Source organism: Amblyomma americanum, chromosome 10 (genome assembly GCF_052857255.1).
Source record: "Amblyomma americanum isolate KBUSLIRL-KWMA chromosome 10, ASM5285725v1, whole genome shotgun sequence".
In the NCBI taxonomy this organism is placed as follows: domain Eukaryota; kingdom Metazoa; phylum Arthropoda; class Arachnida; order Ixodida; family Ixodidae; genus Amblyomma; species Amblyomma americanum.
The window spans coordinates 14,291,046-14,317,695 of record NC_135506.1 but is presented as its reverse complement, the minus strand read 5'-3'; the positions used below and the strand labels follow the sequence as shown (position 1 = coordinate 14,317,695).

The 26,650-nt window shown below is 48.3% G+C and overlaps 1 protein-coding gene across 2 annotated transcripts; it reads left to right on the top strand.

The window, feature by feature from the left end:
- Positions 1-2,296: 2,296 nt before the first annotated feature.
- LOC144106363 (group XIIA secretory phospholipase A2-like) lies at positions 2,297-11,667 on the top strand. Of its 2 annotated transcripts, none has more exons than XM_077639144.1 (4): positions 2,297-2,456; positions 7,396-7,492; positions 8,696-8,775; positions 10,681-11,667. In XM_077639144.1, the coding sequence occupies exon 4, from the start codon at positions 11,163-11,165 to the stop codon at positions 11,619-11,621; it is 459 nt and encodes a 152-aa protein (XP_077495270.1). In that variant the 5' UTR covers positions 2,297-2,456; positions 7,396-7,492; positions 8,696-8,775; positions 10,681-11,162; the 3' UTR covers positions 11,622-11,667. The 2 variants fall into 2 exon arrangements, with proteins under 2 accessions (XP_077495270.1, XP_077495269.1); XM_077639143.1 differs by having other exon boundaries at positions 8,696-8,816.
- The last annotated feature ends 14,983 nt before the right edge of the window (positions 11,668-26,650 follow it).

Genomic DNA, 26,650 nt, shown 5'->3' with positions numbered 1-26,650 from the left:
CTGTTTCCTGATGATTCGATTAAGAATGGTGAGCAGCGCATGCGGCAAAGTACGTTCTGATCATAAATGGCAGTTTACCAATATCCCTCAAGAGAAAAGTAAATAACAGCTGCGTCTTACCCGTAGTCACCTGTGGGGCAGAAACGTGGAGGCTACCGGAAAGGGTTCAACTTAAATTGACAGAAAATCGAGCTATGGAAAGGAAAAGGACATTTGTAACGTTAAGGGACAGGAAGCGGGCTCTACTAGTTCTACTAGCTCTGATAGTTCTGTTTTGTCTCTAGGGCTGGGCTCTCTCACGCTTCGGCGTTTCTTAATCAGATCTTTCGACTAATGAGATAGCTTGCTGGTATCGTGTCGATCCATTCTACCACCTACTTCTAGGGCGCACTCCGGAACGACAGCAGTGAGATTATCATTCATTGTTAGTGCATTAAGAAAAATGATAGGTGTATGACGTTAAGAGACCGAAAGCGGGCAGAGTGGGTCAGGGAACGAAAGCGGGCTAATGGCGTCCTAGTCGTAATCAAAAAGAAGCAAAGGGGCTTGAACAAGGCATGTAATGAGGAGGAAAGATAACCGACGGTCGTTAAGTGTAACGGAGTGGATTCCAAGAGAAGACAAGCGTAGCAGGGGGCGACAAAAGGTTAGTTGGGCGGGTGAGATTAGGAAGTTTGCGGGAATAGGGTGGCTGCGGCTGACACAGTGCAGGGTTAATTAGAGAGACGTGGGAGAGGCCTGTGTCCTGGTAGTGGGCGTAGTCACGTTGCCGCTGATGATGAGTCAACCACGAATGAGACCGAACACTTGTTCAAATAGTGGGGAGTTGAAATTAGAAGCACCCTTCCTAATGCAACCACGCGATGTTGCCGGGAGGAAAGCGCCAGTCCCCAACGAGCCTAAGGATCGTATATACGACACTGGAGTGCATAATACTGTGTTCTACGAGGGTCTGAGTAGGCGAAAGTGACCAGAATGACGTCCCAAGCAGCACAGGCAATCGGCCCAGTATTGAAAATATATTGGCAGAGGCTGTTCCTACAAAGGAACAGAGTAAAATTATCCAATTCCAGTATTGGGTCGATTACCTGTGCTGCTGGGGATAGCGATGTTTTTCTTTTCATTTTTTCAGCAGCTCTGTGGTATATACCGGGTGTTTCAAGGAGCACTTACAAAATCTTTCAAAAATATGCTGTTCGGTGTAAAAAATATGGCTTTTGCGGCATAGTATTAGCAGTTGTGGCGGACATCGGAAAGCCGGTGAATCGTAAGTAGTAAACTGGTTAACTAATTTTCAATAATTAACTTCATACCTATTGGAGTTAGACGCGTAGTTGCAATTAGAGATTTTTAGCCGGTCGTTAGTAAGAACCACATAATTTTATAAAATTTAGAAAACGCGATTACCTTCGCCGCTGTGTCTGGGCAAAAGTTGGCTGCATCGTACGAGAATACATGCGCTTTCGAAATCATGCAGGCAAAGCAACCCCTGCAGTACACGTAACAAGTAGAAGGAACCAAATTTTGTCGAGCCACAGCGCCAAGGTTAATCGCGTTTTAGAAATTCTAGAAACTCATGTGGCTAATTGAAACTAGGCGTTGAAACTAATTGAAACTAATCGATGCTAGGCATAATTGAAACTAGGCGGCTATCTCTGCTAGTTAAAAAGTTAAAACGCTAAAAATGTTTAAAGTTAAACCTAATTATAAAAAAAAATACTTAACCAGCTTACTACTTAAGACGACTCACCGGTTTTTTGGTGTTAAGCAACAGTGGTAATAATATGCCACAAAAGCCATATCTTTACCCTAAAAAGCTTATTTTTGAAAATTTTTGTCAATGTTCGATGAAACACCCGGTATATGTATGCGTGTATTATATGTTTAGAAGCTTGTCACTTACTAATCCGCAGCATGACAGCACGTATTTTATGGCCCACGGTCCTCTCTTCAACGCTAAGCAAACCAAGGAAGCAGGGGCCACTGCGTTAAGGGTGTGTCGCAACCGTTGGCAAAGAATGCAGTTAAGCCTGCAGCGCCAGCAGCTGCCGAGTCGGGATGAAAGGCTTTAGCCCGGCAGTCGCTACTGATGGGCTTTTCTTTCTTTTTCTTTTCCGCCTTCGAGGGTGGGCTGCTCGTGTTGCTTGAAAAATGCTCTGCTTTTCGTTTTGTAATTTTGACGCACGCTTCGCAGCTGTCGCATGCCTTCTGCTTTTCCGCTTCCACCGCTGAGCGACACGTGGCCGATTTTCTGAGAAGTGAGCTTCGAAACAGCGCCCCCGCAAGCTTTACCGCCTCTTTCTGCTCATATCTTTTTCTCTTCGTCCGTTTATCCGTGCTCTTCGCAGCTGCTTAGGCCACGTAACTATCTTAAGAAGCGTCGTCGTCGTCGCGCTGTTCGAGAACCGTCATTGCTGGCGAGCTCTTCCGAGATTGATAAGGCGCCTCTGACAAGGGTGAGCTTGCTTTCCTGGACTTAGATGCATTTGCTTATTTTCCATTCTACAACGACTCGAAGTCTGTGCGGAAACCTTAGCGCTCAGATCACGCTAACGTTGTGGCCTATCTTCACGACTCGAGCCCTGCCTCTCCACCTTACATCTAACGCGACAGCGTTAAAGGTCCCGTTCCCCAGAAGATCCGTCGTCGGCACTGTCGGCGTTGTGAGCGACAAATCATGAGCATGACTCTGGCAGGTGGTGCCCAGAGAGCAACCTAGGAGCCAGGTGGGTCACCTATGTGACGTCACTTTGCGGCGTCATCACAACCTGCTTTACCGAATTGTAAGCAAGCTGCACACCATGGCAGGCGGTAGTTGAACAAATGAATGGTCGCTCGGGAAGAGCAATCTGTGGCCGCACAAGGTCCGTCGCTGGCAGCACCTGCCATCTCAGGGCTGTGACACATCGCTTAACCCCTGCACCAGTGCGCCAGGAGGAGTATGAGGTCTCCCAGGGCTCTATGAATGAAGAGTAGAGAATGACCATTTGCATATATGGGAATTAAGAAATGGCAGTCTCACGTCATAGCCTTAAAGCGGAGCTTAAGTGTCTCATCTAATTCTTTTTTGCTGCCATAACAGAAGCATACAAGCACGCATAAACACTGAAACGAATGATCGCAGGCAACGGGGCTAGTGGATTTTCGTAGTCTTGAAGAGCCAGCTTGAACATGTTTTCGACAAAAACTAAGGAAAGAAAGGCGTAAAAAAGGAATAATAATTAATAATTGGTTTTTAGGGAAAGGAAATGGCGCAGTATCTGTCTCATATATCGTTGGACACCTGAACCGCGCCGTAAGGGAAGGGATAAAGGAGGGAGTGAAAGAAGAAAGTAAGATGGAGGTGCCGTAGTGGAGGGCTCCGGAATAATTTCGACCACCTGGGGATCTTTAACGTGCACTGACATCGCACAGCACACGGGCGCCTTAGCGTTTTTCCTCCATAAAAACGCAGCCGCCGCGGTCGGGTTCGAACCCGGGAACTCCGGATCAGTAGTCGAGCGCCCTAACCACTGAGCCACCGCGGCGGGTTGCGTAAAAAAGGAAGAGAATTTAGTCTGGGGCAACTTTCCTTCCGCCTGTCCACCCTTCGTTTTGGTTAAAAAAATATGGCGAGACATCGAAGACTGCTTAAATATGGGAATGCGAGAGCATTCCCGTTCCTATGTGCATTCACACCCACCCACACCCAACCACACACACACCACTCACACACGCGCGCGCGTATGACACCACCTGGAACGCCGTACGATTAACGGTTGCATCGCAATTTTGATATGAAAGTCTGGGAAGGCATACAAATAGAGGTGAATTCGTCTTCGGTTAGAATCTCGATCGCAAGTTAGGCTCCAACTTGACTGGCACATGTAAGCAATATGGAACGAGAAATCGCATGGCACCACCCGGAACGCTGTACGACGAACGGTTGCACCAACCACACGTTTGATGCGTGCGTCTGCGAACGCATACAATTTAATGTGCATATGTCGTCGGTTCGAATCCCTTTCGCAAGCTAGCCTCAATATTGACTATACTAGCACATGCAAGCTATATAGAAGGAGAAATAGTATGGCACCACCCGGGACGCTGTACAGGGAACGGTTGCGTCGTAATTTTGGTAGGAATGTCGGGAAAACTAGCGCCACATGGAGGGCGACCATAGACGAACGATATGTTGGGATTGTCTGAAGTGCCGGTGCTCGGCTTGCTGTGTGCGTCATATGGCTGCTTCATGACGTCACCCTATTTTTATTCCCATAGCTGGGATGTTTTGTACCATCTGCGAGTACACACATGCTGCCGGCTTTATTCGTAATGAGAGTCTAGTCGGATACAACTCAAGAAGGGAGCGGCTTTCCTCGTCAGGAGAACCCTTCCAGCCAACGGCGTCGGGCGATTCTCAGCCGCGTCCTGCATTGTCACGCTAGTAGGGTCATGAGAATCGGCCGACGCCTTTGGCTGGAAGGGGGATGGGGAAAAGCCGTTTCGTTCTTGAGTTGTATCCGACTATAGGAATGCTTTCGCATTAAAACGGGTTCAAGCTGCCCTCCCCCCCCCCTCCCCCGCGGTCCAAATCAAAGAAACAAACAAACGTGCGGACACCTTTCCGTAGTTGACTCTATATCATTTTTATCGCCAAAACTTTTCTTGTGTTTGAAGGTCTGGTAAGGTTTTCCATCCGTCGCACTTATTTACAAACTATTTCTTGTGCTTGCTTGGTTATGGGTAAAAGATGCAACTTCGCTTACAGCTGCCTCGTTTAAACGAGCGCTATAGTTCTTTGCACGCACTTGTAGTACTCTAGACAGCCCACTTATCCACGGCTTGCTACCAATTTTACTCTTTTTATCTTCAATGTGACATCGCGCCTCATTATGCTGCTGGCTATCATTGTTTAAATGCATTCCTCAGCCCTGCTTTTCAGCGACAACTGTTTGAGGAGCTTTATTCAGGGTATGTGCTGTTGTCGGCGCCTTTGACAATAGCTGTTAGCGAAAATTCCTGCCTCCACATGCTTGATAGTCAGACATTTGTTTATCTGAGTGAGCAGGTTATCTAAGCTTACCTGCAATCTGTTGTAAATGAATGAATGAATCAATAGATCAATGAATCAATTAATCCACCCTTCCCTCCGTTCCTCCATTCGTCCATCCGCGTGTGTCTGTCTGTGTGCAACATAATGAACATTTGATATAGTATATTGTGCATGCTACATCTATGCAAACTGTTCTTTGTGTGTTTATGTTGTCTATGAATTGATCCGTTCCTTCTCCTCCGCTTGCTTGCTGCGTTACTCTTTCTTTCATGATGTATTTAAAGCACCATACTTTCATATCCTTTCGATGCAGTAACAATGTTACAGTTAAAGGCCGCTGTATCAACAAACCAGTCCAGAAAGGGGACCTTTCGCTTTTGCCTTTTTTTTTTCTGTTGTACGCGCAGGGACTTCGCATAGTTCTCGAGGGAGACCGCGTAGTTTCTCGCTAGCGCGTGATTTAATTAGGTCACTTTGCCTGCAGCGAGACCTCTTCCCTTCCCTTCGCTTTCCCTGCATTTCCTCTTCCGTTCGTTTTCCCTCCCTTCTGATCCCATTCTTTACCCTCTGGTGTCATTGTGGTTCGCGTTTCTTCCCTTATTGACGGTGCCAATCTCCGAAGGACATCCTTTTCATCCCGATATGCCCCCTCGAGAAGGGAGCGACCCGGGTGTCCCCCACTGTGGCAGCCCCAACCCACCGAGCGTCTTTGAATGAATTAATCTAATCTTACTCAGAAAAGGGGACGAAAAGGGGTGAGACAGCGCGAGATTCAGCAGATGCATTGAGACACACGAAGACAGGGCGAGGGAGGGGGGGGGTGGAAGGAGCGGTGAGGGCAAAACTCGCGCGAGTACTCAATAAAGAACCTTCTTCTCTTGCTCCTCCTCCTCCTAAACTTGAAAGGAGAGGGAATCTGCGACGTACATGAGTGGCATCTGGGCAGCCAGCCAAGCCGGCCGATGCGCCTTGGTTCGTGCAGCTTTGCGGCTAAGCCACGCCAGCTGCGCAGGGAGTGAGGGGCACGTTAACCCAATAACGGCAGATTGAGGAGCGCGTCTTCGACGCCGTCGCCGCTTCGGGCACTGCGCCGAGGGATCTTTCCCCTAGACCTGTCCGGCCTGCTCGTGCGGCTGCGGACCATGTTGTTCACGTGCGACGCGCTTCTTTTCGCATTATTTCATTAGAGGGAACGGACGCGACAGAGGCGGCCGTGTTCTCGGGGATTGCATGATTGCCGATGCGGGCTATAGCTTGAGCACGGGTTCGCGTCTCGAAATGAAGACGGGAGAGGCACAAGGACAAGAAAGGAACGGCGTCCGGTTTAATGAAGGTTGATAGATTAATTTCGGACACCGTATGTTACGAAGCGAGAGGGAGAATCAAAGGCACTTGCGGTGCGGATCAATGACGCGCGCCGGGGGCGCTGTATGTTGCTTTCTCCTTAACTCTTTTCTCCCTCACCCACTTTGCCCACTTCGTGTTAAACGTGCTCCGCGCTCTGCAGAAACTTGGGGAAGGTGGTTGCGTGATGCTGGGGTCCAGTTCGCGTGATAGTTTTTAAGCCCCTCGTTTGCAGTTGCGCAGTAGCAGAAGGCTATGCGACGGTTGATTGGGGCTGGTGGTTGTAGGAGAGAGAAGATGCTTAGTATCAACTGTAGTAATTCCGAGCAGAATTCTGGCCTCGGACGATTCTCCGGTAGTACGTCTCCGGTATGCTAAAAACGTCTTTTAACTCATCTTTGGACATAAGCTAACCGCACAACTACAGAAGCTTACACACATCGCTAATTACGTGAATTTTGCATTGCTTGAGGTTAAACACATGTTCAGCTTTCTCGGGAAAAAATTTTGAAAATTGGAAAATTGTAAGGCACTGTTATAGAAATATTGAAGGCAATGGTCCATTATTCCGATGTCTAGCAAAATCTTTCTTTTTCAGTGTTTCCTTCGATCGCATCGAACAGTTAGGACTGCCATTGAAAAACAATGTGGAACACCTTTGACGATAGCAAAAACGTTAACAGAAAAAAAGAAATACAGGACTGCCGTCGGGTGATCTGCGGCTACATTGATTGTTATAGTGAAATCTTATATGAAAAAATTTCGTTCATAAATGGTTTTCCGCTCAAAAATGTTTTTGTCCGGAATTGTTGTGTATGAAAGTTCTCAAGGAAAACTAAAGAAATGTGCGAATTATGCAACACGGAAGGAAACGCTTAAAAAAAGTTGACTTGTTTTTAAACGAGTTAATTTAAAAGGGCAGAATAAAATACTTCACTGTTCCTTGCTTTACTGCTCGAATCAGCGGAGACGCCTTTTTAAAGAACTAAACCTCTCTCCTGGCTTTGTTTTTCCAGGCTTGCTCATTTTCAAGGCGGCGGGATTCAGACAGCTGTCGGAGCTCATCTGCGCTGCTAGACTAATGACGGCCTTTTAACGGCCGCAACGTATAGGGTGAGTGCCTCTGCGCTTTCGGCTCTACTGTCGCCGTCATTAATTCAGGAATTTCTAACGCTGCATTTTGCCCTTGAACTTTGGAAACACTTTTGAAACAGCAGTTTATGATATGAGTTAGTAAGGAATACTTTCTTCAGCGGTAGGTCCATTCGGGCACTTTCTCCAGATACACCGTTGCCGGCTCAAAACTTTCCAAGTGTGGAAAATAGGGCCTGTTTGGTCACTCACGTGATCAAGCCTGTGTATTCCCAGGCTACGAAGATTATGGAGCGGCCGCCTGAAGTAGCCAAGCGGGCTAAATATTTTCTGCTCTTAAAGGACTATAGACACCAAATTTTTGCTTGCGTGGTTTCTTCGTTCAAACGATGCGTTAGACATTCGTATACATGGAGCACCCTGTGGTATTCGTGTACGACCGCTAAATTAATTTGTAATTGTATTTATTCTTGGCGCTATTTCGTTTTCATCGACCGTACGACGACTGACGTCCATTCGACGTTCTGGTCACGTGATCCACTAGAAAAACTAATATAATCGCTGACAGGTCATTTTTTGTTATTCTAGGTCACGGAAGAGGCTGGAATAAATGTTGTAGTGAATTAAAACTACATATCAGCGATTATATTACAGTTTTTCTAGTGGATCACGTGACCAAAACACCAACTTGACGTCACAGGCGTCGTCATGTAGATGAAGCCGGAACCGAAACAGCATGATAGAAGATAGATAGATGGTGACCCTCCTTCTGCTTAGGAAACAGGACCCCTCACTACACGTACTCAATATACACAGCTCACCCAAACTCCCCAATGTAACATACACTGACATATTTAGCAAAGCCCTCAAGCTCGCAGGAAAGGAACCCTTCATCACAGTTGGAGATATAGTTAACTTTCATGTATTCCAATGTCTAACGCACTGTTTGACAGAAGAAAACGCGAAATAAAATTATGTACCTGTAGTCCTATAAAGGGGTACAGATAGAAAAGTTCGAACGCAAGCAGACGATGTGATCTGTTTCGTGGGTGTGAAGAGATGCTTTCTAGGAAGCTTCAGTCGCAAGCGTTGAGTGAAACCTGATTTAACATGACTTTGCATGTTGTCCGAGCATCCGCTAAGTATTTACACCCGCATCGAGTGACGTTAGGGTGCATTTTCCCCAATTATTGTGACGTCATTGAAACCACTGGTCTTTCACAGGCACAGCCAGTGCTCGCCGGCGACGACGAGATCATCAGGAATGAGGCAGTGCAGGTTGGCCTGTAGGCGGTAACGTCAAGGTGAACTTCAGCGCTGGCACCGAATGGGACCAACGCTTCCGGTGCAAAATCGTTTTTAAATAATTACTAACGGTTCGCGCTAGTGGTTTGAGCTCATTTTCACGATTACTAGAACCATAGGCCTCTTTCAAGGCTAAAATTGGACACCAAAAGTATTGGTGTCTGTACACCTTAAAGAGTGTACTACTTATGATCAGTTGTTTTAAGCGCTTTCGACAACGGGCGCTCTGCTGGTGACTAGAAGCCTTCCTCCTTCTAAAAGGCGGTGGGTGGGTTTCGAAATAGGATGAGCGGAGTGAAATATCTGGGAGGTAGTTTCGTGGTATTAATTTCAAGCCACAGCAGACAACTCTCTGTTTTCGAATACGCTTACAGAGGTCCTCAGAGAGGGAAGTGGCATTTCTTAGGAAAGTGGTATTCTAGTTTAAACTCACTGAACATGAGCTTCACCTTTTGTGAAGAGCAAGCTCGTTTTAAAATGGATCTCATAGATAAGTAGGTTCCTTTCAGTTAAACGTCGCTTTCCTTGCGGTGAACCGATCTCCTCGACTTTTCTACTATATCATTGCTCACCAGCGAGATGTCGCCAATAACGCTCTTAACAAAAGTGGACCAGGCGCACACCCGGAAACGCTTAACTGTCTGACTGCCACGTCTTGCATGAAATCATAGCTGCTGCTAAGAGGAGTGTACTTGTCTCTCTGCTTGCAACCCGCGTGTCAAGGGTAGCTTCGCAGTACTGAACTCAAGAAACTAACTGATGACTACATCGGAGTGAAACCCCCATTATCGCTATGTAGGTCATTCCTTTAAACTCGCAGCCATTGTCCCATCGTCTTTTCTTAGCCAAGCAAGAGCCATTCACTGGCTCCCTTTTGTCCGCCGTCGTATTTCTCCGATTTGAATCGCCCAGTTCGAACACGCTGTTCGCAGGCTGGGCTTTGGAGATGTCCATTTGCAAAGATCATTGCCTCACTTGGCGATTTGTCGAAACTTTTGCAGAGTGGCGAGTTTGTTTGTATATTCAAAGTAGGGCTTCAGATACGCCGCAACTCGGTGGCTACGCATCTGCTTTATCCTTCTTGGTCTGCATCTTGACTTGGTTAGCGTTAGGAGACGGGTTGCATTGTGAACGGTCCAAAAATATGCAGCCCATGACCACACGTTTCGCCCTTGAATGTCAACCGTAGGGCATTATTTATTCAGTTATGCATTTTTAGGAAGTGTTAACTTCCAGTAGTGCTATTTCATGGAATGATTTCATTTTAGGCCTCACACTGTACTGGCCAGTGACACCTCGGGAGGGTGGAAGTTTTCAATTTTGGCACAACATGCTGAACAGTGGGAAATTATAGACGAATTTCATTAACCTGAAAACCGACCGAATTCCCTCCTGCACCAAAATAAAACGTAAAACGAGTGCATAAACAGTGCCATTTCTTGACGCCTGTGAACTCTCGCCGTTGTTGCGAGTTAAAATCTTACCACGAACAGCATTTGGGAAGTTTTAAAATTTATCATGACTGCCCTCCCGTTTCCCTAGAGATGCTTTCAGATCAGGATTTATATACTGTGAACAAGGTCTTTTTTTGAGAAACATAAAACTGCCACCTAGAGCGCACCATTAATCTTGGTTTATAATAGAGAATTGGACTACATAGACTCGGCTTTCACGTCCGCACACTACAACAGCTTTGTCAGTTATAGAAACCACGAATGCTTGGACTAACAAAACAGTCCTAGCAGCTGCACGATTCAGGCTTAAATCATTGAAGGCAGCAATAGCGTTGCAGTTTGCCTGATGGTAATGGTGTGTTTATTATGGTGTCGTCAGCCCTGTTAGTATCTTCAGCATGGTGTATGTTGCAGTAATCACTGCAGGTTTATTATTTTTCATATTTGCAGCTGCACCAGATCACCGCACAGAATCAGACACAGCGACAGAAACCGCCGTTTTAACAGTCAAAGATGAATGGCAGCGACCGTTCAGAGATATTTTAATAGTGCACAAAGAAACAAAAATAGTTGAAACTTCTAATAGTTATGGGATCTCCGTACCCGGCAGAGACCGCTAGAATACGACGAAGAAAAAGAACACTTCTACAGCATCGAAAAGGAATACTTAGTAGACAAGAACAAAGAAAAGAAGTGAGAAACACGGGAAGACCAGAAGAAGATGGCACACGCCAAGACGGCCCTCCAAGTCTGACTATTCTTGCGTAATCTCCGGATGTTCGCTTTAAACTCCTCATTGAGGGCTGGACCTAGGGATTCTGAGAAGACGACGAGGCATAAGAGGTGACGGAGTATTCCATCGTGAGCGCGTGCGCGTGAGCACCAACGGTGAAGAAGAAGACGCAATAGAATCGGACAGGCAAGAAACCGCCATGTCGTCCTTCGACGCCGCACTGTTCTACAGTGTCCTCCTGCTCACTGTGATGGTCCCGTCGTCAAGCACAGCCCACCCTGGCGGCGGAAACCTCGAGTGCCAATTCCAGTGTCCGGCCTCCCTGAAGCCCTCTCCACGGCCGCTGCACAAGAGGTCTGCCAACGGCTGTGGCACCGAAGCCTTCCGGCTGCCGGCCTCCGCGCTGCCCCACCCGGACTTCGAGGCCTGCTGCAACGAGCACGACCTGTGCTACGACACCTGCCTGGCGGACAAGGCGCAGTGCGACAGGTCCTTCGACGCGTGCATGGCGCGCATCTGCGACACCAAGGTGTCCTCCAAGGACTCGTGCGTGTCTACAGCCAGCCTCTTCACAACCATGACCAAGAACCTGGGCTGCGAGGCATTCCTTAAGTCCCAAGAGCAAGCGTGCGTCTGCAGGACCGAGGACGAACTCTAGAGATTTGACGTGTGCCACATCTTCACTGAAATGAAAGAAATGCCGAGATACTTAGGTCAGTGTCTTGTCTTGCTGCGCATGTCGGTTACCACGGCTCCTTTTGAAGTTGCGTGTTTTTCGGATGCCGTGTTTGTGGGCCGTACGCGGTGTCACTAGGATTTAATGAGGGGGCGGTGAAGGAAAATAAATCAAGACTCAAATTCTTTCTTACCTAAGGAGCCCGGCGACTGCAGTGATGCATTCTTAGATGCTAAATTTTGTAGGGCCGTATACCACCAAAAATTGGTTTTCTTAAACGGATAGAAGTTAGAGCAAGACGCAGCTGCCACGGGAATCAGTCACGGTGCATGATGTTTTGGTAACAACGGGTCCGGAAAACGCTTTTTAAGCAGCGGCATAATATACTGTTGGTCAAGCTGGTTTGCCTCGTAACTTTTTCGACTGGTGGAGGTGAAATTTTATTTCAGCGGCCCGAAGAGTCTCTTGATTAGACTATAGTGTGGGTGGGGGGTCAGGCACAGTCAGGTGGCCATTATCCCTCGGCGTTTGCCGACCTCTATGGCTCATCTCACTCCTCGGAGTTGTCTCCCGGGGACGGAGCTAAGATACACGGCCTCCCAGTGTTCAGGGTTAGAGAGCTGAAAGTCCCCGTGGTTTTTTTCCCCGTGACATCGATAAAGTTTAGATGAGCCAGGGTAACTTTTTTGCCCACACAGTTTGCATTTGAGGGAGAATTCTGGGAAAATATTGGAGCTAATGTAGGGGGTTGAGAAGACGGTAGTTTAGGGATTTCTCTAGGCTACTTATGCAACCTTCTCACAGCGACCACCGCCAAGGTATGACACGTGGAAGAATCAGCAGAGGCAACCATCACAGGGATGGGAGACTGCGGGACAGGCATTCGGGCATGTCTTATGTCGTCTTAACTTGTAATTTTCGCGAATTTCTTTCTATTTTTATTTTGCTTTCTTCCTTTTTTCTCCCTTCTACAGCACAATTTTTGGAGGGATACTTTGACATGAATGAAAAGGAAAGGAATGCTTACCGCTTATATACGAAATGCTGAATGGATGTGTTGAAGAAATGCATGCCCACCGACGAGCCTTATATGTCTCTGTACCCTGCGCTGCTACCTCTCCTTCGTTAAGTCTTCGTCCTCTTCATCGTCCTGTTCTTCCAAGCGCACCTGAATGCATGGATGACCTTAACTCCTGCCTACATGTCCACGTAGGAACGCACGCTGTACCTGGCCATGTGCAGTTTATAGCTCGATTTGAAGTTTATCGCGTTCGTCCCGACTGAACGAGAAATGTTTCGTTGTGCGACGATCACTTAATCCGCAACAGATATGATGGTACAGGATAGAGGAATCCTTCATCTAGCTAACCTGATGTAATCGTTGCAGCGTTCTCGCAAAAATTGACTGTGTTAGAGCAGTTTAATCCGAGTGAGTTTAAGCCTGAAGTGAGCCCCTTCCAATAGCGTTAGACTGTACACAATGTGCGCCTCTAAAGATATGAATGGTCTGTATTGATGTCTAAGGTGTGCTTCAGCTTTCAATACTTAGCAGGGGCGGAATTGCGGAACGATCAAATCATAAATTTATCGCAAATGGTCGATATGTCCGCCTGTCTGTGGCGACCAATAGGAGCGAGGCTTCTGACCGATTTGTGAGTGCTTTGAAATAGTTATTTTTCTATAATTCGGCTACAGGTGAGCTATGCAATGCAGAAACAAAAGCTGGCAGGTCGCCACGGATATCCCGTGCCATTTGGCACCGAATGTTTGCGGTTGATCATTACACGTACGCTCAGTAGACGGCATCGCTAGGGCTGCGACAATAAACTCACTGAAGTACCGAAGTGAGTGGGCGAGACATGAGAAACAATGAGCTGTGTTTACCAGTAATCGTCAAGCGGGGTGAGGGCGCCGTCTGCTAAGTGAACAAAACGCGGACAGAGCGCGCGGTGTGTTGTCCGCATCCTGCGTATTGATTGGTTTTATACTATAACCAATGAAAGTATTGGCAAATGAAAACAGAAAACTACATTAGATGGCGATCTACTAAAGTCTTCAAAGTGTCGCACGACTGCTGCATAGCCTGTCGCTTTCTAGTCGCAACTAGGCAATGAGCGCCGAGATGGCGAAGAGAAAACAGCTGGGGTACTTTCAGAGTTCCATTGACTTTATGCGGTGAACGCAAGCAAACAAATCGTGGGAAATTGCTGTCGCTCATTATTTTTTAGACGACCGCCATCAAAATGACCTAGTTCTGCTCAAAATGAGGCAAATAAAATACGAACCTTCTTTGAGACTTCATATACTCCGTTCACGTCGTTTGATTGATGGCTCGTTGTGTTACCAACCAAAGCAAGTGTTATCAACCAGAGTGAGGGCTTTGGATAAAGTCGGGACGCTTGTTTACGGGCTACAAGATTGCGAAGGGAAGCCTTCACGCTGGCCGAACTTCACCATGACCGTCATCAAGCATCTCGTCAAGGTGACTCCCGGATAAGAGCGTGTCCACGGTAGTACCGCCCATTTGTAGATGTTCGGGCGCCGTGTCACCAACAGAGGTTGAGCGGAAAATAGCTTCTCCGTATTGGTCGCCGCTTTCAGAACACCCCACGAAGGTCAGTGCTTCCTGTTCACCTAGCCTGAGCCTAATTCGGCGTACCCCCTCACTGGCAGAGTAGAAGACTTTGTCGGTGTCGGGATGCCGCACAATATGCATCCCCGAGCTGGCGGCGAAGTGTTTCTAGCTCATTACCGGTCAACAAGTACTACTGAAGCAGATGGCTTGAGCTGCAGATGGCAGCTCAAGTGGCTTTATGCGACGGTTTTTTGTCTGCCTCAGTGCGTGAGTGATGAAGTCGTCGCGCCACACTAACCCTGTACGACAAAGTACAGGCCATGTCGTTAGAGCAAGGGTGTTCAAATTCTAGCACCCATTTCAGTAACGGCTCAAGGATTGAGAAGATCGAGACGTAGCGGCCGCCGCTGAATTTTATCTAGTCAGAAGGCACCGACCCATTCTTAAGTACCCCAGAATGAAATGCATCTGCTTCCGGTTAGGCGTGGAAGGCCACCTCGGCGCCATGTTTAAAATTATTCCTTAGGGCTGCTGCTTTCCTTACAACCACAGACGCAGAGCTGTCTGGCTTCCTGTAAATTCTACGTTGTTGCCAACGCCATTGTGTTTTGCGTTTTGCCGTGCCCTTACGCGGAGGCCCTCGCGACCTGTGCCAGGCTGCCTGCATCCATTGTGGAAAGGTCTCCTAAATCTTCATTAGCGCAAAGCTGGCGCGACTACCAGCGAAGAAGCTGTAGCGAACGACGGGAAGCCGACGGGCCCAATTTCAGCGGACGCGATGAACCAGACAATCGCCGATTTCGCATCAGATAGATCAACGTCGCCAGATGCCACAATACCGGCGGAAAGCTGCGAGGGAAAGCTCGTCTCTGTGCAGGCAAGAAGTGGGCAGAGGGAAGCTCTCGATTCACGGGACGATCGCCCGCTCCTGTTGGGGACGACGTGATTCCTGCCGCTGTACCGAAGAACCAGCATCTGGCTAACTTCGTAAGTCAGGACGGTGGACTACTGGAAGCGTCGAGAGGCGTTGGAAGCAGTGGGTTCTTGCCCCGATCGACGTGACAGCGAAGGTTCAATGAGCTGCTGCCAGAGCTTCAGAAAATGCTTCTGCGTTGAACAAATAATTAATAATAATTGGTTTTTTTTGGGAAAGGAAATGGCGCAGTATCTGTCTCATATATCGTTGGACACCTGAACCGCGCCGTGAGGGAAAGGATAAAGGAGGGAGTGAAAGCAGAAAGGAAGGAAGAGGTGCCGTAGTGGAGGGCTCCGGAATAATTTCGACCACCTGGGGATCTTTAACGCTGCTGTATCCCAAGGGATCCCGGCCGACGGCTAGGGCCGACAGGGGAGATGGACTTCTCTCCTGGCGTTCATTGACTGGTGTTACAATAAAGTTGTTTCTCTCTCTCTTAACGTGCACTGACATCGCACAGCACACGGGCGCCTTAGCGTTTTTCCTCCAAAAAACGCAGCCGCCGCGGTCGGGTTCGAACCCGGGAACTCCTGATCAGTAGTCGAGCGCCCTAACCACTGAGCCACCTCGGCGGGTGTTGACCAAAATCAGGCCACCTCTTGTCTTCATGCAACGTTGCAATTCCCTCATTCCCTCATGCCTCCCCCCCTCCCCTCCACCTTCCACCTGGAATGGTCGGCTCCCCTCACACTCGGCAGATGGACAACGGGCTTCAGCGGATCAAGCGCTCTTATCTACCAGGCCCTAGCAGTGCGCCCTCTGCTTTAGTACTGGGCTCGAATAAAGCGTATTTTACCCTCGTCCTCATGTGAAAGCTGCCTTGCCTGCGCAAGGTTCGGTTACTTAAAAAATACGATAACGACAACGGAGGATGCGGAGAATCTGATAGGTGGACACCATGTCTAGGCCCAGTCGCCCAGTCTTTGCAAAAGTAACCACGGCGGCAGCCGGAGTGGGCTTGCGGCCGAGCGACGCCGCTGCTATCTTCGGCGTTGGCCGCTGCTCCCCGGTAAAGTTCCAGTGACTTTACTCCCCGGCTGCGAGTGTAAACTGGCCGACGTAAGCCTGCGCCTTCGCTCAGCATGACAGCGCTCCAAAGGCGCGAAGTTGCTCGGCGCACATAGCACCTGCTTATGTCTTATCACGGTGCTTCTTATCATCCAAGCAAGAAGGGCGAGAGCGTCGCCTTACGTCAGCCAGTTTAAATTCACAGCCGGGCAGCAATGGCCAGCGCCGCCCTTCGGCTGAGAGCCCGCTCGCTGTCATCGCGGCTGGTCGGTTACTTTTCGCGAAGATGGTACAGGCCGCAAGAACTTCACCGCCGCTGTTTCCACGGTGCGAACTGATCATCGGCTATCGGTGCATCGCCGGTTTTCGTCTGTTCGTAGTCGGCTCTTGTATATTTTCCGAGCTGCTCGTCGCTTCGGCATCGTCAGTGCAGCCGACCGCGGATCAGTTTCGGGCGAGTGATGATGCGTGCAGGTGCGTTTTCGACAGTTTTGCCGTGTCCTGGCTCGAAATAGCTTTGCCGGTCGAGATTTGTGACGGGGCCGTCGAGGCGGTAGACGGACGGATTCGGCATTAGTGCCGCTGTTTCAGTGCATGTTTGAGCGCCCAGCAACGTGTCCCGCAAAGGCGTCCCGCAAAGGGCTGAACCATTTTCGCTTCACTGGGAGGCTTCCACCCGCTAACAGCGACGAGATCTCTACAGTGGTAGGACGGAGACGCCGCCAGCGCGCCCTTCTGACAAATTGGAAGCTGTCTACCGATACCTCGCTGAAGCTCCTTTTTGTACTGGCTTCCTGCACCGCTGGAAGGCCGTTCGCCCCTAGAGAAGTCTTGTGCACACCATCGAACATTTCCGTGAGTGTTCTGGCTCTTTATCGTTCTGGCTCTTCGTGTTTTGGTTGCTTGAAAGGAGGAAGTCCGCGTGGAGCTTTTCTTTGTGAATGCTGCCTTAGCTTCTGATCCGTATGGAATACTTACGGGCTTCTATTCCGTCTCTTTTGGTACGTTGATAGTACGAGTAAAATGCTAACTTCGCCCGCAGCAAGACGCCATCCTTTTTTTCACTAGACATGGTTGTCTTGCTTGCAAGATCCCCAGAACCCAAGTCCTAGCGGACAATCACACACGTAAATACCGACCATATTTTTGAACCACACGCAACCGTACTTCGCATATTCTTCGTACGATTCGAAGCGAACCTGTGAAAAAGAAAGCTGGCTACGTCACAAGCTCGAGCTGAATTCTCAACCTTGTCTAAACTCGAGTTCCATAGCAGTTGTCGCAAGTTCCCGCAAAAGATGTTAGTTTGTTATTAGTTTTGTCGTGCCAGAGCTGAACCTTCAGCAATAAGGTGCGTCATTGTTTTAAAGCGAAAGCTTTACTGGCTGAGAACTTGCGATTTCGACTTGGCGGTGCTCCGAGGAGGCACATGACGTCACAGCGCGCGCCTCGCCGCGGAGCCGAACCGGTTTGGCCTGGCCGGCGGCGGCTGGCGCACTCGATGCGAAATAGACATGCTCCAAGTTACCGCCAGTGTGGTCAGAGTGCGCCGAAGCCGCCGAACGCGTCGGCGGTCAAGCGCAGTTGGAATTTAGAGGGTCTCACTTTGGCCGACGTGACGTTACGCCGGAGTAAAAACGCTCCTTATTAGAGCCTGCGCTTAACCGCTATCCAATGTATTCGGTGGCGGCACTGAAGGCTTCGAATAAGTGACTGCAATCTGATGTCACATTTGTGCCCGAACAACTACCAAAAAGCTTCCCATAATAGTCAAAGAAATCCTCAACAATACCAGGACCATCGCTGTATGTGCAACCACCATACTGAGTTTCCAATATTTTTTTTAGCTAGAGCAGTCTGCTTTTCATCACTCAGGGCGCGACGGGATGGTTGCTCATCCAGAAATCTACGGGTCCTAAATCTTATCAAGGCCCCTTTGTATCTTTCGGTTTCAAACTGCTGAAGCTCTGCTTTTACGGCAGTCATATCTTCTACATAGGCACCTAGGCTAAGCCTCTCTAACTCATGTAGCTCAACCAAAGTACGGCCGAGCTCTCGAAGGTGATCTATTCAAAAACGCGATTCTTGCTGAGTCTTCTATAGCAATGTTTTTTGTTTCTTGTTTAAGTAAGTCCCATTTTTGCAAAACAGAGATCACCGCGTGACCACGTGTCCTTCAAGCAATTAGATACAGCACGTTTGAAGATTTCATCTTAGAGCGGGCAGCTATTCAGCTTCCACAGCTCCCACCGAGGATGGAGTATGCGCCGACTATGCCTCCCTATCTGAAGAGACACCATGCAGTGATCACTGAAGAATATGGGCCGCACCCAGTAACCAAAAACACTGGATAACATCCCTGGTGAAACGTAAATCCTGTCAAGCCGAGCACTAGAGGAGCACTGAAAATTAGTGAAATGAATGTTATGTCCCTTATCTTGCCCAACATCCATCAGGTTGTATTCGCATGCCAAATCAGTGAGTAAAACAGCACTAGGGTCATATCGCTTACTTAACACTGCTCAGTCTCTATCCCTACAAACACAATTGAAATCACCCAACAGGATAATTTTACTATCCGTGGACAAATGGTCGACTAATGACAGGAAAAATAGCCTTCTATCACCCTGCTTTACAGGGCCATAAACACAAACAATTCGCCACTGTACATCCGAAATCGCGAGGTCACAGCAGACAAGTCGCTCGTCATCATCTGTGCTATACGACACGGCAGTAATCCCCAGTGTGTTGGCATAGCAGGAATAGCATGCACCCACCTGATAAGCCTCTCGAGTGACTAACGATAACATTTGATTCTGACAAAAAAAGGCTCGACAGCAGCTCCAGTTTCCTCATCAGACGACAGCTTGGTTTCCTGGATGGCTGCCACACTCACGCCCCATTTTTTTAAAAGATGCCGTAACTGATGTTACGTTCGACGATTACGCAAATCCCTAATGTTAAGGACAAGGACCTGAAATGCTGTAACGCCCGCCATTTTTGGTGCTTGTCTTACTGAAGGCCATCCCCTGTACTGGGGCGGCCGGCCTGCAAATCAGCGGCCTGTAGGGCAGACATCACCTTTCGTTTTGAGGTGACCCTTCCCAATGCCACCGCACCAGGTGCCTTCTGCTCGTCGCCATCGACACACACCTCATAATCTGCAGGACGCTTCAAGGGTGCGCTGTAGTCCATCGCCTCTTCTGAGACAGCCAAGACTTCGGCCCGTGAAGCCGAGTGGACCACGTCACTCGCAACCACGCTGACAGCCGACGGGGCACCGAACGCTCTAGAAGCTGACACTTCAGGCGACACACTGCTGCACTCTGGCGACGAAGGGGCATCGCCGGCTCAGAAGGCATGTCGCACATTCACTGGCTGAAGCGCCTCCACTGACTCTACAGCTGGGGTGTTCTGCTCTCGTGATCGTTGGGTTACAGGTGGCTCCTGAGCAGCAAGCACAGGACTCAAAGTAGCAGACCCGGGAAGACCCGGGTCCGGTGGCTTTGGGTCTGGAGACGGGATTCCTGTTTTTTCGTACTTGCAGGCGGACCCTTGCCGTTATTCGGTGCAGGAGCCTTTGGCCCATCTTCTTTTTGGAGCTCATGATTCAGTTCACCCGACGCTTCCACAACATCCGACCCGTCCATAAGGGGCTCTGACGCCACTTCATCCTCATGTGCCCTGTTGCCTTGGCGTAACCTTTCAGCATAACTCATAACACAATTGTCTACTGTGTGCCCAAAGCGTCAGCACTGGGTGCATCGAGGCGTACGACATTGACGCCGTACATCGCCCACACGGTTGCAACGAAGACACAGCGGAGGCCTGCCTGCGATCACAACTAAAGCTTGTACCCCGAAAACGTTGAGCGTGTGAGGAATTGCTGACACTCCGTCCTTGAATAATAATAATAATTGGTTTTTGGGGAAAGGAAATGCGCAGTATCTGTCTCATATATCCTTGGACACCTGAACCGCTCCATAAGGGAAGGGATAAAGGAGGGAGTGAAAGAAGTAAGGAAGAAGAGGTGCCGTAGCGGAGAGCTCCGGAATAATTTTGACCACCTGGGGATCTTTAACGTGCACTGACATCGCACAGCACACGGGCGCCTTAGCGTTTTTCCTCCATAAAAACGCAGCCGCCACGGTCGCGTTCGAACCCGGGAACTCCGGATCAGTAGTCGAGCGCCCTAACCACTGAGCCACCGCGGCGGGGGATCCGTCCTTGAGCGTGAATGAGATTTCACGGTTCGCTGTTTCCATGTGCTCCATTCCGGGGCACCGCCACATCTCACGCTCGATAGTTTGTTCAGTTACAAAAAGGCTCCAAAGCTTCCATAATCCTGCGGTGCTCCATATAGCGCGGGAGCCAAAGAAGCTTAAGCTTCACGTTTTTGGCGTCCGGGTCAAACGCGATACATTTTAGACCTTTGACGTGGAACTCTGCTTTGTCAATAAGCTTCTGTTTTGAGGAACTGCTCTCGCAGGTAACCATCCAAACGTGGCTCATTTGGTGCTGGCCAGTACACAGAATCTCACGGAGGTCCACAAACTGCGAGAGCGCGTCTCGGAAGTCGGGAGCACGGTATGGGTGACCCTCGAGGTCACCATGCAGAAAGACGGTGTTGAGGACATTACCGGTAGGTAGTCGAGGGAGGGCAACTTTGTACGAGTCCGTGGCAACTTCAGATGTCGGGAGACCTCGGCCAACGGCCGATGCATTTTAACACACAGCCGTTCAGAACAGCTTCCTCTTCCTATCTCCGCTACGACGGCTCAAGCTTCAACCATGAATAAGGGCGAATAATAATAATAATAATAATAATAATAATAATAATAATAATAATAATAATAATAATAATAATAATAATAATAATAATAATAATAATAATAATAATAATACTAATAATAATAATAATAATAATAATAATAATAATAATAATAATAATAATAATAATAATAATAATAATAATAATTGGTTTTGGGGGACAGGAAATGGCGCAGTACCTGTCTCATATATCGTTGGACACCTGAACCGCGCCTTAGGGGAAGGAATAAGGAGAGAGTGAAAGAAGAAAGGAAGAAGAGGTGCCGTAGTGGAGGGCTCCGGAATAATTTCGACCGCCTGGGAATCTTTAACGTGCACTGACATCTCACAGCACGCGGGCGCCTTAGCGTTTTTCTTCCATAAAGACGCAGCCGCCATTGTTGGGTTCGAACCCGGGAACTCCGGATCAGTAGCGGAGCGCCCTAACCACTGAGCCACCGCAGCGGGGAGGCGCATCTAGTGAATGCACTTTTCTGATGCAGAAGCCTCCGTGCTTTCGCTGCGTACATCCTGGCCTAACAGAGATAGGCCCGCAGCAATTTTTTTTCAGGGCAGCTTGTATCTGTTGACACTCGATGCACAAAGCACTCCATTACAATTTAATTGGTTATGAGGAAAGGCGCAGGAACTGTTTCGCTATCGGTGGGCACACTAACCGAGCCGAGAGAGAACGGATGAAGGAGGGATTGATATCCGGGATGGGCTTCCGCCTCCTGGCACTCGGCAGCCGGGCTTTGTGGCAACTGAGACGCCGCAGCAGGTGTACCATTGCAGCCACATAATACAATACAAAGCATGTGCGACCACAGTAGTGAATTCACACAATTATGAGTTTCGGGCAGTGTCTATTTGTGTCTTCAACTGCTTCTAGATATGTTTGATAAAAATCCTTGCGCAACCGACAGAGTGGCAGGTTTTTTATGTCTTCAGTCAAAGCGACCTAATATCCGCGAGTAATAATGGAAGGACCTTCGCACATAAATCAGCCTACCATGCGTCGCTTTGTATCGCTGCCTGAAAGCCCTTCAGTTAGAGATGTCTGGTTTCCTACGCAGTTGAAGCTCTCATTGTCACGATTGATCCCTAATTTCATCCATCCCATTGTCGACATCAAATGAACTTTTTCTCAACACGGTGTGAAAATCGTATACAGTCAACAACGTCATCTACATGCGTCTCCATGGCGAAGAAAAAAAATTGTCGCGTAAAGAAGAAACCATGCAGTACCTCTCTCACATCGCGGTGGAGACCTGAACCTCTCTGTAAGGGAACAGGTTACAGTAAGGAGTGAGAGAAGAAAGGAAGAAAGAGGTGCCGTAGTGTAATTCCCCGCAATAATTTAGACCAGTTGGGGATCAAATTTAGCGTGCACTGACGTCGAACAGCACACAGGAGCATTATTGATGGATGGAATAACTTTAACAAAGCGAAAGCTTTACTGCCACGAACTTGCGATTTCGCTGTGGCAGCACTCCGAGGAGGCACATGACGTCACAACGCGCGCCTCGCCGCGGATATTTCTCTCTCTCTCTCTCGGTCCCTAGTCAGAACTGTGCATGCGCCACTAGTAGCACTGAACCACAAGTGTGCCGCCGCTGCGCAGTGCCGCGCCTTTCCTCAAAATGCAACTTTCAATTTTCAGTTTTCTCCTTCTTTCCGGACCCACCGCGGTGGCTCAGTGGTTAGGACGCTCGGCTACTGATCCGGACTTCCCGGGTTCGAACCCAACCGCGGCGGCTGCGTTTTTATGGGGGCAAAACGCTAAGGCGCCCGTGGGCTGTGCGATGTCAGTGCACGTTAAAGATCCCCAGGTGGTCGAAATTACTCCAAAGCCCTCCACTACGGGCACCTCTTTCTTCCTATGTTTTTTCTGTCCCTCCTTTATCCTTTCCCTTACGGCGCGGTTCAGGTGTCCAACGATATATGAGACAGATACTGCGCCATTTCCTTTCCCCTGAAACCAATTATTCTTATTCTTATTATTATTATTCCCTGTCGCGGTGGCTCAGTGGTTAGAGCGCTCGGTTACCGATCCGTGTTCCCGGTTTTCAACCCGATCGTGGCGGCAGCGTTTTTATGGAGGCAAAACGCTAAGGCGCCGGTGTGCGGTGCGATGTCAGTGCACGTTAAAGATTCCCACGTGGTCGAAATTATTCCGAAGGCCTCCACTACGGCACCTCTTTCTTCCTTTCTTGTTTCACTCCCTCCTTTATCCCTTCCCTTACGGCACGGTTCAGGTGTCCAGCGATATATGAGACAGATACTGCGCAATTTCCTTTGTCCCAAAACCAATTATAATTATTATTGCTTTTTTCTTTCCTAATCACGCGCACAACCTGGACAAATTTCTTATTGTGTAAATAGTTTGTATATATTACCTCTCCCCTATCCTCTCTTCCTGTCCCCTCAACTCTTTCATTTCATTTCTCTATTCTGCCTGCTATCCTTTATTTCCGAGGCCCTAGCTCAGATGCTTCAGTATCGATGGCAGATGCCGGGGCTAGCAAAAATCTTTTCCTTCTTTTTATTATTATTTTAATAAAAATCTCTTACTACTTACTACTTTCTTCTCTCCCTCCCTCATTTATCCCTTCCTTTACGCCGCGGTTCGGGTGTCCACCGAGATATGCAAGACGGTTACCGTGCTTTGCGCGCTCGCGGCGCCATCTCGCGGCGTCACAGCGCGCGGCTCGCCGCCGGCGCCGCCGTTTGGTACGACGTCACACCGCGTTCCTCGTCGTGGCGCTCGCCTCCGCTCGCTTCGCCAGCTGCGTCGCATGCCTGATAACATGTCGGAGGATTGAAAAGAAGAGCTCGCGTGCGCCGCAACCACAGTTGTGTCGTCTTTAATGCGACAACAACATAGACAACCAGACTAACCTGGCCTTGCAATCAAGATTAACCAAGGCTAACCATGCTATGCCGTAGCTTTCGCTACGTATATCCTGGCATAGCCGTGCTAAACCACTGCCAATATTTCATATAACGCGACTAATTCAGACAATCTTTGGTTCCCGGTGTGAGCCTTGTACCAGGATGAGTCCTTCAACCGAGAAGGTTCTGAGAAAGCTACGCAGCTTTCCTTTGTAACCGTGTGGAATCGCTCAGGCCCGTGTGTGTGTGTGTGTGTGTGTGTGTGTGTGCGTGTGCGTGTGTGCATGTGTATGTGTGTGCGTATGTGCTTGCGTGCGCACTTAAGTACACAAGGACGCGTCCACATACCTAAGCACACACAACACTTAACTACTCTGTCTCCCAGCAAGCTTATCGACGAAGAGTGCGAGAACTCTGCGACACGGTTAGCAGTAATTATTATTCAGCCTTTATGAAGGGCAAAACTTGTTAGAATGGCGCAGAACTCCTGACATTGATCTGGGAACCCAGGCGCATATAACGCACGTCACCATACATCCACGCCCTGAACAAATAGCTAATTGAATGGTTTAACGGGTAAACATATGCTAATACCAGCCGCACTGTTAATCTAGCGTCTGGCGTGCCGTGGTCTCATCGGTCATAATTACGGGGATAGCTTGATCCGTTGATTTGCCGGATCAACTTGATTGCTTGCGAAAAGATGCCTCCTGGTTCATTAGCACCCTTCTTCCCTGCCTAGCAACCTCTCGCATGGTGCGGTGTGCTAATTAGGTCCTGTGTGCGTGACACGTTAAACTGACCGCAATAATTTTTACCTTTATAAATTTGCATAGTCTTTTTACACTGGATGTTTTAAGCAGATTTTTCGGTGCTTACGACTGGCGGTACGTCGCAACTGGGGAAGGACGTAGGAGATGAAGGATCGGTTTGATTTTCCAAAAATATGTTTTAATAGGGCTTGCTGGGCCGATGTTCGAGACAATACTTGTCCACACTGAATATATCCGACAGAAAAACTTAGCACTGCAGAGATTGCATTGGAGAAATGCGAAAACATTAGTGTGCTCCGCGACGTTGGTGGCTACTAGCCGACTTTGGCAGCTCTTGTCCATATGACGTCATATGCAATGTTATAGAACTATTTGAAAACCTGCACATCATCCTAATTCTCAGACACCGATATTCAGGGCTCCGTATTTTGCTTTACTCGGTTGTAGGTGTGACATCATCAGACGCATGATATGATGTCACACGGTCTAATTAGACGTATTGATTACCCTCCTTGGTTACCACAATTAGCCGCTCTCATTATCTGACCTCATTAACCAGCATCACCAATGAGTGTTAATTATTATTATTATTATTATTATTATTATTACGGTCATAATTTATGACCAATGTTAGGGACTAATAACTCTGAATTGGTATTGTTTAATCATTGCCTTTATATACTTCACACCACTCTTGCTTCCACGTTTTGCGGACACTTCTGGTTCCGTCATAGCCTATTAATGCTTTCGCATTAAAAAATGATAAATGCAGTAGTCGGTAATGCGAAAGTTGAGCGTAGCTCTCCACACGCACCTGCCACGGCTGGTAGGTGGCGTGCTATGGGGCCAGCCACCCTCCGGGATCTTCCCGTGGTAGCCACCTTCCGGTTGCCCGTTCCTCCGCTGTTGCTGCGGCAGGTGGCGCTTCAATCTGCAGCCACCTGCCAACACGCCACTTGTCGGGTGGCGTGTTACGACGACGTGGAACGCTGGAACGGACGTCTAAGAGCTACGGTCTAAAAATCAAACTGATCTCATGGCTTTGTAAGCGTGTAGTGAGGCGTACTGTGCAGTCAAGCCAGAATGAAACGCGAACAGCGCCTGTGAACAAAACAAAGTGTATTACCTGTGCACTTTCATCTGTAGTGTACAAATAGCGTGATTTATGTTTCTGGGTGAATGTTCTACCAAAGTGCGTATTCATACATGGGCTGTAAAGAAAAATCCCGCTGCAAAGTAGAAAAACTACGGCATATGCGTGTTTGCATTGCATTCTGGCCTGACTGTACATTGTATGCATTACCACTCATAGCGCTCATTGTATACATAGTTACATGGAAAGAAGGATATTGTATTCATCTGGTCCAGACGAGTCGAAAAGAAGAGGAAAATGAATAAGACGCAGATGATTACGAGGTGTGCGCTTTCATCTCTTTCTGCGATTGTTAATAAGCGCTTGCTTTACATGGCTCAACAGCAACAAAACCCGCCGTAGGCCTTGACCAGCAGAAGTGGCACCAAAAACCCCAGATGACGTCCCCGTGTGGTATCACGAAAAAATAAAATCTCTTCCTAAGGTACAGATAATTGAAACTGCCTCTCCGCCTCTGTCCAGCACAGTTAAAAAGTCCTCATCCTCGGTTTCGTTACTGCAGCACGGCGTAGTGCACATTAAATTTCGAACGTATTCAACTCAAGATCTGTGCAGAACAAAATGCGATATTTGCAGCAAAACACTAGTGTGTCCACAATCTACTAAAAAAATGGAATCATGGGTTGGGACCGAGATTCCATGTTTTTTAACCGCTTATTCTTCTTTCAGATTAAAAAGAAAGTGAATTTACGTTGCGTGGTGGATGATCGGCAGGTTTGACAGTTTTTCAGCTGTTTCAATTTTGCACTTTTTTAAAAACTTGAGCAATGAAGTTGATTTTTACGTCTTCTTCAAAGTATTTTTTGGTGCTCGGGGACATTT

Coding starts and splice junctions, on each gene's coding strand:
- LOC144106363 (XM_077639144.1), top strand. CDS start 11,163: ATGTCGTCCTTCGACGCCGCACTGTTCTACAGTGTCCTCCTGCTCACT.